Source organism: Lissotriton vulgaris, chromosome 2_1 (assembly GCF_964263255.1).
Source record: "Lissotriton vulgaris chromosome 2_1, aLisVul1.2, whole genome shotgun sequence".
Classification (NCBI taxonomy): Eukaryota; Metazoa; Chordata; class Amphibia; order Caudata; family Salamandridae; genus Lissotriton; species Lissotriton vulgaris.
Genome location: NC_141687.1, coordinates 625320396 through 625332940, shown reverse-complemented (window position 1 = coordinate 625332940; position 12545 = coordinate 625320396). Strand labels below are relative to the sequence as shown.

General features: G+C 46.3%; 1 protein-coding gene across 4 annotated transcripts in view; it reads right to left on the bottom strand.

The window, feature by feature from the left end:
• Positions 1-12545, bottom strand: part of MACF1 (microtubule actin crosslinking factor 1) — a 1022862-nt gene that overhangs the window by 449275 nt on the left and 561042 nt on the right. For all 4 annotated transcript variants that reach the window (XM_086955743.1, XM_086955745.1, XM_086955746.1 and 1 more), the window contains 5 exons: positions 6690-6899; positions 4744-5271; positions 2843-3019; positions 2471-2594; positions 1055-1263 (listed from right to left, as the gene is read on the bottom strand). In XM_086955743.1, the coding sequence (XP_086811869.1) occupies positions 1055-1263; positions 2471-2594; positions 2843-3019; positions 4744-5271; positions 6690-6899 (1248 nt within the window). The remainder of the gene's footprint in view (positions 1-1054; positions 1264-2470; positions 2595-2842; positions 3020-4743; positions 5272-6689; positions 6900-12545) is intronic.

Here is a 12545-nt window from a genome sequence, read left to right as displayed (position 1 = left end):
TCCAGTCTTTTGGCTCCAGCCTGCAGTCTTTTTCCTCGACCAGCAATCTCAATAGGAATGCACTGGGCTCCCGACACCGCATAAGCACCCTTCACCCAGCAGCCCCTGGCCTGCTGGTGGTGTGGACTTGGTGCTGACCTGGGACCCCCTTTGCCCTTACCTTAACCTTAGGAGCTTTCCTCCCAAAACGGTGTGGCCTGCCCGTGAGCAACAACTAAACGTGTTGCCCCTTAGCCCCACTGGCACCCTTGCACTCTGCACCCGCCGCCCTAGTGCCGCTGGTGGTGCACCTCGAGTGCTGTACTGATCCTTGGGGAACCTTAGTTCTACCCCCCCAAAACTCAGTTACCAAAACCATTTACTTACCTGCAAATCGAACACTTTGTTTTTCTCCACAGGATTGTATGGTGGGTTTATCTCTGAAAAATATTCTAAGTGTTGAACCAGCAACAAAGTAACTTAGTGTCTTCAAAAGAGTTAACCTGCTGGCTAAAGTCATACAATGTCCAAACTACATGATTAGGTTGTTTTGTGCAAAACTAGAAAAGTACCAGAAAAGTAACTAAAAAGTAATCTTAAGTAATTTCAGTATTCTGAAGAGCTTACAACCCATTTTCTTGACTGCAAATTAATTTGTATGCTCCTGCAAAACCAGTACACACTGTATCTTGAAATGTATCATTGTATTTAAAGTATTGCTTACCTGCTACTGAGTAAATCTTGGTTCTAGTAATAAAAATACCAAAGTAACAACTTTTTATACAAACAATTGTGCGACATCAATTTTTGCCTGAGTATATACAACAAATGCTAAGCACTACCCTCTGATAAGCTTGAATGTTCAACCACACTACCACAAGAGAGAGCAAGGTATTATCTACTTTAGCCTTTGCTATACCTCTTGGGACTCTCTGGACTCTGTGCAAACTATACCCTACTTTGGTATAGTATATACAGAGCCAGCTTCCTACCCCTTGGAAATTTCTAGTACGACAGGAAAAAGAGCAACATAAGCAAGAGTTAGAGGATTATTCAGGATTGACTGGGACCTCACCGTGTTTGTGGCGAGTGCCTCTTGAATGGAGGAGGGTGAAAGCGAGGTCACCTTCTGTTCTTTAAGGTTCTTCTCAATACCATCCATCCACTGCAGCAGACTGTCTACCCCCTCCTGGACACTCTGCGAGTGAGCCATGCACTTCAAAAGGTGGTCTGTGCGCTCAGACATCTGCTGTGACATGAGCTGGAAGCAACTCATGATGCCATCTAGTTAGAACAAGAAAAAGTACTGAAGCCAAACTATGAAGACTTCCAATATTATGTTCAAGTGTGAAGGTATAGTCATTTATACACAAAAGCAAAGCATCTTTGTTTGAGATAGTATATTTGTGTGTGAACCAAGATGTGCATCCGTGTTCACGTGAAATATTCGATGACCAGGAATATCCCCCTTATATTGTTATGACTTCAGAAATGTTTTCCCCGTTTCAAAGAAGAGCAGAAACCGTGATCTCCAGAAAAGTGGTGGTCTCCATAAACAAGGCTCTCTCACCGTGATCGCCAGACACCAGACTCTTATTGCGATTAAAATGCAGAAGGTCCTATTGCTGATATTTTCATACACCTAGCTGTCTCTTTGCAATTATCATACCAGACGTTCTCATTGTGACTTCCTGGAACAACTCTCTCCCCATTTGGTTTTCATCTAGGAGGCTTTCACTGCCTTCTCCACAACCAGGCAGTTATACTGAGAGCTCTACCCAGCCTTTCCAATGCCAAAGGAATCTCTCACTGTCAAAACCTTATTTCTCTTAGTGAAATCTTCAGACTCCAGGGAATCTCAAAACAAATTACAAACACCAGACTTTCTCACCACAACCATCATATACCAGTGCATTCTCCAGACTGAAGGCTCTCTCACTGTGAACTAAATAGCAGAATACCACAGCGTGATTGTTGGAAAACAGGTGCTTTACTTGCATTCTCCAGACTGAAGGCTCTCTCACTGTGAACTAAATAGCAGAATACCACAGCGTGATTGTTGGAAAACAGGCGCTTTACTCGCAAAGCACATACACCAGGCTTTTTCACTGTGATCACTACACACAAGTCTATCTAATTGTGACTACCAGAAATGTGAAACACTATTAACGCCACACAGAAGACAGTCTCAATGTGATCTAGATAGAGTGTGCTTTCTCACTGAATCTGCACACATTAGGCTTTTTTCATTGTGCTTCCCAGGCACTAGACTCTTTCACAGTAATCGCAGGACTCCAGGCTCTATCAGTGTGATCTACATTTGTCTGCAGCTCTTGTTACCTTCTCCAACTAGTAAACTCACTGCTCTCTTTAGTAACTCTGCTCTCACAGCAGTATCTCGAGGATTGCTCTTCACACTTCTCCTGTCCACTTCTCAGGGTTTTAACTGCCTGTGTGTTCCACAATTGCTCTCAGCCACTGGTGACGTTACCTCTAGTGATTTCAACATGCTTGCGATCTGGAGCCGGGTCTCCTTGTATATCGAGGAGGAGCTGTGCGGCCTTCTGCATTTTCTCTATTTGCACTTGATGCTCAGCCAGGTCTCCCTGCAGACTCTGCCATGGAAAATGGTAATAAGGGAATTAATTGAATTAGTATCTTGAGCCTCCTAGCACACACTGCCACATATTCATCCCCCTGGAGTTATGGTGTCAGCACTGACAGAACAGAACAACCTCCCCCACACCATGACTCCATATTATGAACCGCACAACAATAAAGATGTAGGTTTTTGTTTTGTAGGACGTTAGTATAACAATCAGTTTGTAGCATTATGGGCATATCCTGTTCAATGTTTCCTCACCGTAGTCTTATCAAGCTGCTTCTGAAGGGCATCTGCATCCGATGCAATTGGCTCTGAAAGAACTTCTTTAAGAATTGCTTGAGTCTTCGCAATCCACGTGTGAAGAGAATCTGCAGTATCTTGGAACTGATGGGACCGATCCAGAAGCATGGCCAAATGACTACCGAGCTGGGAGCACTAAAAGAGGAAGCACATAGAGATCAGGAGTGAATGGGTGGAGCTTCACAGAAGAACTAGAGTTATCAGAAGGGAGGAGAGGGAGGGAAAACAGAAGGAGACAAGGTGCACCAGCTTAGCACGCCGGGTATCAAGAGCGGGAAAGGGTTATTAGGAAAGGATGAGAATAATCAGAACAGGAAGAGAGAGGCTTCATCTTAAACAGGAACTGAGTCTCAAGTATTGGGCTGGGACATTGAAAGAGGACAGGAAAAGATTCTGGAGGAGGAACAGAAAGAAATTGGAAAAGAATGATGAAAGAGTCAAGAGAGGGTTTTAGGAGAGGAAGAGCAATCTCAGGTAGAGAAGCGAGATAAGGAGGAGTAAGTACAATAAACAAGGTTCACAAAAGGCAGGAAAGAAAAACAGCTGCAGTGTGATCTTGAACTCTCATTTTCTGACCCTGATCATAATATTCCCTAGTGTGAGCAGAACATGAGCATGGCAGCATGTGCTTGCCATGGCAGGACATACTGTAATATAAGCTTTGGTTGAAATGAGCTTATAATGGCATCAGTATACCAAGGCATACATTTTACCTAACATAAACCCACCCTGGCAAGAAGTTAGGATGGGTTAAACTTGCTTGGACATAGGCCTAGCATGGCATAAGCCTACGTTAAAGTGATCGTAGAGGGACCTGTGTTAAGCTTACTCAGCCTCAAGTTTAACTTAACTGAAGCTCACACAAGCTAGAATTTACTTTTGACATTCGTTCACCTTTATGCCCTAACAGACAATTCTCAATGGGAGTCCATGTACTCACCCAGACAGTTAGCCTGACCTTGAGGAAGGTTTTCTCAGGGATAGCTGGCACTGGCATAAACATTCCTTGACATCTGTGTATGAGGGCATGCATTTATCATGGCATAACATTAAAGAAGTATGCATTTACATTGCACCAGCCTAGCATAGTGCAAGCTTATCCTGGCCTGCATGAGTTTATTCAGGCTTAAATTTGTCTTAATTGCAGCTTAACTTGACATTAGTTTTAGTAGCAGCAAAATGCCTGAAAAAAGCCTGTCCAGTCGTGAGCTTACTGTGAAGTGAGTTCCTCTTGGCAGAGGATTACTTTAGTATAAGGTCATGCAAGCTTACCCTCGTGCAAGCCTTTTCTGTCATGAGAATACCTTGACAAAAGTTTGCCTTTCGATTAGTGGCTTTGTCACACACTTCCTAGGTGTGAGCTATCACTCATCCATGCTTCCTTTGGCACAGCCTTGAATTCAAGTGACTTCAACTGAGCTCTACCTTACTGTGGTGTGAGTTTGACCTGGTTCAAATGTTAGAATGAGCTAGCACGGGCATACGCTCAATCAGAATAGCTTTGATTGTCTACCTGCTGCCACACTTTCAGGTATATGTGGAACATTTCTGGTTGTCCTAACTTTCAAATGTTTACCTCTATGTCCTACCACAAATCACCCTTCCTACATAAATCAGTTAATTTACTTGATGTATTATTTACTTAAGTAAATCACTGAACTAGTTTTTATTTTCTGCTTAACAACATGTTGTAATTGTTACTTAAAGCCCTGTTGCACATTTAAAAAGTGACATTGCTAACATTACTCTGTTTAGTGCTCTGTCATTTTATATAAAACAACAAAATAAAGCAAATAAAGAGGCAAAAGTGTCATGGCATACGATAAGTTTCATGCAAGATTACCCATCCACAGGCTTACCTTGGCATGAAGGGTGGTATATCTCGATTGCGCATCTTTCAGTTTCTCTGTCACAGTGGCTGTTGCATGAAGTGATCTACTTTCAGTCCCTTCCTTCCCTGCTGCCTTCTCTAGGTCCACCACCTTCTGCCCAGAAATGGTGATATACCTCAGGTCACCTTTGTGAGATATGACATCCTCTGAGAAGCTTCCCTGACGCCGGAGCATCGGCTGCACAGATGCTGGATCTCCGCCTCCTTTATGCATGGTTTCCAGTTCATGTTCCGAATGTTGCAGCCATGCATCAAATTCACCATGTTCATGCAGAAATTTCTGCAGCTCATCCCGTAGCACCTGTGCATGCCTGAGCTGGGTTTCTGATTGCAACAAAGAGGATGCATACTGCTCCTTGAGTTCTGAGATTCTGCTCTGCAGTCTCTGTCTCTCCTCCAGTGGAAGACTATGTCCATGCTTATCCAGGAAGGCCTGTGCAGACTGTGTGGCATGAATAAGCTCCTGCTGCTGAGAGAGAAGTTCCTGATGGCTGGCCTGCAAAGGACATACACAAGCCGTATGAGAGCAGTGTAGCACTGCTTATGGTTATTCAAAGAAACACAGCACTATCCACTCAAGAGGACAAAAACACATTTTTATCACTGTTGCTCAACAAGCCAGACAGACCAACATGGCTCTCTGTAAACCATCCACCCAGGAAGACATGGCTACTTCTACATTAATAAACTACAGAAAGTAACACTTTCTTATATAAATCACTCACTAGAGGAATTGACAGTTCTGTGCAATTCACCCAACCTAGTTGAAAAACACAACTCTGGTTAGAGCACCCAAACAAAAGGATAAATACAGCACTGTCTACTTCCCAATTGAAAGAAGTAACACCACACCACTTAGTACAGTAACCAACCGTGACCAACACAACTTAGTGTACTAAAACCAGTCAATTAAAGCAACATAACTTAATGTATGTCATCCAACCAGGAAGAAAACATAACTCCGAGTAAACTATCCAAGAAGTGTAACAGAGCTCTACGAACCCCATTCAATAAGTAAGAAATACAAGCCTTAGTATACTACTCCCAAACAAAGAGAAACATTTCTGTGTGCACTAGTTAAATTGGAAAAAAATTCAGGACTTTGTGGCCATAATGGAAACTACGAGATTGCAAATGGCATCCAAATAAAATGAGAAATACTTCTAAATGCGCAGCACCCCAATCAAGTTTCTCATTTAGAGTACAACTGGCAAGCAGCACAACTAGCAAAATGTGGAGCAATATATCTACTGCACATTATAATATTGTTGTCAATTTTATGAGTTGAAGGAATTACTACTGAATTTTATGATGATCGTTTCACAATTTCTACCATCTAATCGTGGTAAAGGAACATTGCAAAAACAGGTGGAATATTTATTTCAATGGAATCTAAACTAACTGTGTAGAAAAAGGACATTACAGCCATTGGGCATTACCGCTTACTCGAATAGCTGGTGTTGGGACAGAACTTTGAAATAGTAGGACCCTTTAAATAATTCTAAACCTACATTTCTAGGCAGTCTTTACTTACAAGAGTGTACTGACTTTATTCCAAATAACTAAAATATTCTACAAATTAAACATCCTATACAAAGTCCTGTGAAGAAAAGAAACATTAGTACATGTACACTACCTATTTCAAAAGAGAGAAACAGCTCAGTGTGCATCTGCTGGAAAAAAGAACCTCAACTATGATAATAGCTCACATGAACACAATCAACCGACGCAACAGACAACTCGCAAACATGGACAGCAAAAAATGCAATCAATTCTGTCAACATTAATAACACACCCAAGGCTTAAGACAAACATTTGCCTTGTGAATGTGTTTCATGAGGTGCTTCCAAATTATAGCAATACACATGGCTTGGCATCAGAGTCTGACACTGAATTTTAACTTGCAATTCTGACCTTCATGAGTTCCAGTTGCTCGTCTAGGTTTGCACCGGATGCGCCTGTACTTGCCACTGGGCCATCACGTGTGGTCTCCTCAACAGGACTGTCTGCCACCTGCTGCACATAAGTTTGGGACACAGGCCCATCCTTCTTCAGTGACACTACCCAGCCCATGAGAGACTCTATCTGATTTCGCTTCTCCTCCAGCTCCTCTGCTGTTTTCACCTGGAATAGAAGAAAATACTTCAGAGGAAGCAGAAGGAAGGAAATGGCAATGCAGGAGAGGAAGGGCTGGGGCAGGAAGCAAGAAGGAGAAGGGATAAAAGCTAGGTAGGAGACCAGGTACATGCCTAATCTACTCTCAGACTCCATAACCCTTTTCTTAGTGACTGCGAGGGCTATGAGATGGTCTTCATTTTTGAGCTAGTGTTCTTAAGAAGTTAAAAATCCTTAAAGAATGTGAAAGAGGGCACTAGCGAGACAGCCTGATTTTCTTGATGGCTCCACATGCTTTTTAGGTCTCGCCTTTACCATTCCGCAGGAATGGGAAATGGGGAGAATTCAAGTCGGCAAAATCCTCTTCAAACCAAGGGCTTTCAGCCCCGCGTATTTCTTGCAGTTCACGTGAATCACGGGAGCAAACATGCACCCGCATTCACGGCCAGGGCTTCTCCTCCCCTAGCAGCACTCCTCCCACACCAGCAACTCCCCCCTCCCACACCAGCACCTCCCCTCTCTCTCCCCGCAAACACAGCCTTGCCGTAGCAGCACCCCTCCCACACCAGCACCTCCCCCCTCCCACACCAGCACCTCCCCTCTCTCTCCCCGCAAACACAGCCTTGCCCTAGCAGCACTCCTCCCACACCAGCACCTCCCCCCTCCCACACCAGCACCAGCACCTCCCCTCTCTCTCCCCGTAAACACAGCCTTGTTTTCATTCTGTGCAGTGCAGCACCATCGTTGACCCGATTTTGTAAATTAAGATGCTTTGCCAACACATGCTTGTTATCACACTTAAGGTAAATCTATTATTTTTTCAAACGCTTTGTGAAGTGTGTGTACAAGCTTTGTTTATGGTAGGCACGGGAGAGCCAATGCAGCAACTGGAACCCAGTTCCAGTTCGGTAGCTTTGGATGTTTCGCCACTTCTTCCCTATTGAGAACTGAAGGAGAGTTCATTTGTTTTTGCGCTGCGTTCCTCATGCACGTCTCGCCACCTGCGCTGCTCTCTTTTACCTGCCTCTTTCCTGTTGCGTTGAATTGTGCGCTTCCTCAAATGCCTACCCTGCTCCCGCGCCCTTCATGTTGCTTTCACGTCCCTCCGGCCCTCTAAACGTTGCTTTCGTATCCATTCCCCCACCCAACCCCATATTGCTCTCACATTCAATGGTGTTGCCTCTGCACCGCCCAAACTTCTGCCTTGTTTATGTTAATGCCGTACAACTAATTGTGACTGACTTCCGTTCCTACTGAACCAGGCTGTAAGACTGGTGCTTCTGGCAGTGGGAATACAGATTTTTTAAAACAGATGTCTGTTCGGAAGTCTGCTTAGTTCGCCTAACTCTGTCATGGCCGCGCATAGCACAAGGCTCCGCCCAGAAGGTATAGTATTACTGACAGTGGCAGCATAGGTTGTAGGCTGTAATGCTGTCTTGCAGCAACAGATAGCTGGCTACTCATACTTTCAAGAAGCAGAGCACGCAAATCACACGGAATTCAGGCAAAGGGCAAAAGCTGGACGGGCTACAGCACCAGCACAAACCCCCTTCCGACACCACCCTTCCTTTAAAACTCGAGGACACAGGAGCAGCCTCATCACCCACTGGAACAAGCAGGAACACCCCGCCCCATGGTTCCACCCGTTGTCACACCTAGTGAGTCTGTGCCATCGGCTGCAGATGTCTTTGTTTGCACCCTTTCAAATTCATTTGGGAAATAGCTTTTAGGCGTAATATTTGTGTAGGTAAAAAATTAGATTGGCTGCTCAGCTGAAGCATTCTTTGCCCATGAATTTGCCAAGCCCCTCAAACTGTTCATCACAGAGCAGCTTAATCACAATATGTTGATGCCGATAATGTGAATATAGATCAAGTAGTTATCATGGCAAGCACAGTGCCTAATGCAGGGTTTGCTGCAGTGTGCTAAGTTCCTGACTGGCAGAGCGTCTGCACAGTAAGCTATCCCATCAGTGAGCAGCAATGAGATTAGAGCAGGGAACTTTTCTCTCTTGATTTGACGATTTGATGACATTGAGCTGTTTGAGTTCCCCGTCCATGCTGCTGCAGTCCAAATCTGGGTTAGTACTTTACTTGGAGCATGCCTAAAATAATTGGCAGAACCACTAGACCCCAAAGGCAACGCCACTCACACACGCAACGCCACTCACACACGCAACGCCACTCACACACGCAACGCCACTCACACACGCAATGCCACTCACCCACGCAACGCCACTCACCCACGCAACGCCACCCACACACGCAAATACACTCACACCCACGCAGTGCCACTTTCAGACACACAACGCCACTCACACCCACGCAAGCCCACTCTCACACACGCAACGCCACTCTCACCCATGCAACGCCACTCACCCATGCAACGCCACTCACCCATGCAACGCCACTCACCCATGCAACGCCATTCACCCATGCAACGCCACTCACCCATGCAACGCCACTCACACATGCAACGCCACTCACACATGCAACACCACTCACACGCCACTCACACATGCAACGCCACTCTCACACGCAACGCCACTCACACACGCAACGCCACTCACACACGCAACGCCACTCACACACGCAATGCCACTCACACACGCAACGCCACTCACACACGCAAATCCACTCACACCCACGCAGTGCCACTTTTACCCACACAGCACCACTTTCAGACACACGCCACTCACACCAACGCAAACCCACTCTCACACACGCAACGCCACTCTCACACACGAAACGCCACTCTCACCTATGCAATGCAACTCACACACGCAACGCCACTCACGCACGCAACGCCACTCACTCACGCACACGCCACTCACGCACGCAACGCCACTCACACACGCAACGCCAATCACACACGCAACGCCAATCACGCACGCAACGCCACTCACACACGCAACGCCACTCACCCACGCAACGCCTCTCACGCAGGCAACGCCACTCACACACGCAACGCCACTCACACACGCAACGCCACTCACACACGCAACGCCACTCACACACGCAAATCCACTCACACCCACGCAGTGCCACTTTTACCCACACAGCACCACTTTCAGACACACAACGCCACTCACACCCACGCAAGCCCACTCTCACACACGCAACGCCACTCTAACCCATGCAATGCCACTCACCCACGCAACTCAACTCACACACGCAACGTCACTCACCCACGCAACGTCACTCACCCACGTAACGCCACTCACCCACGCAACGCCACTCACCCACGCAACAACACTCACACATGCAACGCCACTCACCCACGCAACGCAACTCACTCAAAGCCACTCACACACACGCAGTGCCACTTTCACCCACACTGTGCAGTGCACAATAGGTCTCGCAGTAGGAAAGTTGGAGCTATTGGCTTTGTAAATGACAAAGCCCTTTATGTTTTTAAAATGAAAACAAAAATAAAAGGCATTGTTATTTGCAATTGTAATAGCTCCAACTTTCCTACTGCGAGACCTAGTGGCAACGCCAGTGCTTGTTGATATTGCAGCGAATAAAGGACACAATAGGGTTGTGCTGGACTACAATACCCTTGGAAGTTGGAACTTTCCTTCCAGGCTACCAATTCTCAAATAATCTAGAGGGATACCATAAAGCGTTAGGGGCCCACTCAAACTAAGGCAAGGGGGGCAGGGGGTGGGGGGTGGAGGGATCTTGTGCCTGATGTGATGAACCCAGAACCTAGTAAGCAATGTGGGATAAGTCAGGCAGCAAAGTAAATAGTGTGGCTAGAAGTCCAGAAGGATTTCTGACATTCTCTCTTTATGCTGAGAAGCTGGAAGTTATTGCTCTTCCAGCCAGACATTCCAACAGTTGTCCAACAGCCAAGATAAAAAAAAATACACACGGAAGCAGCATATTGAACCTGCTTTGCAAATGGCTTTCTCTTTAGATTTGAACGTGACAGCAGCAATTAGACATATACAGCCAACATGGTACAAGTGACATTGAGGTGAAAGAAGGCCTAATTCACAGGTAATTTATAATACATTAGCTACATAATTAACCAATCCTCTCTGAATGCTGAATCAAGAAAGGGTTGTAGAGTACGTGAGGAAATACCCCCATCGAAGGATCACCTCCTCTTTTTGTGAGATTTAGTGCTGGATTACTGACCTTGAAAACTGGAGTGCTGATGAACAAGTTACTTACTTTCGGTAACAATATATCTGTAAGAAACAGTAGTTAGTATTAGATTCCTTACCTTAGAATATCCCCAGGCGTCAGACTGGATCCGGAAATGTTTGCGTAGCAGTACCCTTGCGCGTCAGTAGGCGTCGTCTGCAGCTCTGCGTCCGTCTCCGGCGTCGTGGGCGCCGTGATGACGTCGTCGGAGTACTTACACGCCGCCTCCGCATGCTGACGTCATTTCTTAGACACAGCTTTTCCACGCCAGAAACGCAGAGCCATGTTAAAAACCAACACTGGTGCCATTGAAACTAGGGCCCTGAAAGGGGATGACCTTAACCCTAGATATCGGTTCGCAGAACGGGGAGGATGGGTGGGGCAGTAAGGAATCTAATACTAACTACTGTTTCTTACAGATATATCGTTACCGAAGATAAGTAACTTGTTCATCTGAAAGAAACAGGTTAGTATTAGATTCCTTACCTTAGAATAGATACCCCAGCAATACCAACCCCGGTGGTGGGTCTGCAAACCAATAATCACACCAGAAAGTCCTGGAGAACGGAACGGCCAAAGAAGTCATCCCTCCGGACTTGGCTGTCCAGGCAGTAGTGTCTTGCAAATGTGTGCAACGATGCCCACGTAACTGCCTGACATGTCCTGCAAGGGGACACCCCGGCCCAGGGCAGAGGTAGCTGCCGTGACCCGAGTGGAATGGGCCCTCAGCCTAACAGGAGGCTCCTTCCTTGCCAAGGAGTAACAAGCCTTGATACACAATACGACCCACCGAGAGATGGTCCGCTTGTGTACCGCCCGTCACTTCTTAGCGCCCACGTAACCAACAAAGAGTTGGTCATCCACCCGGAACTGGCGTGTGCGATCCAGATAGAACTAGAGCGCACGTTTTGGGTCCAGACGGTGGAGCCTCTCTCAAGGGATGCGGAGGCGGAAAGAAGGTGGGCAAGGTGATGGATTGCCCGATGTGGAAGGCCGTGACTACCTTGGGCAGGAAAGAGGGCCTTGTGCGCAACACAACCTTGTCCGGATGGACCGAAAGGAAAGGAGGTTTACAGGATAGAGCCTGGAGCTCACTCACTCTCCTGGCAGAGGTGATGGCTACCAGGAAGGCAGTCTTCAAAGTAAGGAAGCGGAGAGGACAGTTGTGAAGTGGCTCGAAGGGAGCGCACATCAGAAAAGTAAGAACCAAGTTCAAGTCCCACTGAGGCATCACAAAGGGCACAGGAGGGAACGTATGCATGATGCCTTTCAAGAATCGATTAACAATAGGGGACTTGAACAAAGAAGGTTGATCAGGCAGCCTCAAAAAGGCTAAAAGAGCAGAAAGGTAGCCCTTGATAGTGCCCAGAGCAGAGCCCTGCTGGACAAGAGAAAGAAGAAAGAGAAGAACCTCAGAAAGAAGGGCAGAGAGAGGATCCACGGCCTTTGCTGTGCACCATGCCACTAATCTGTTCCACCTGCAGGCGTATACCGACTTTGT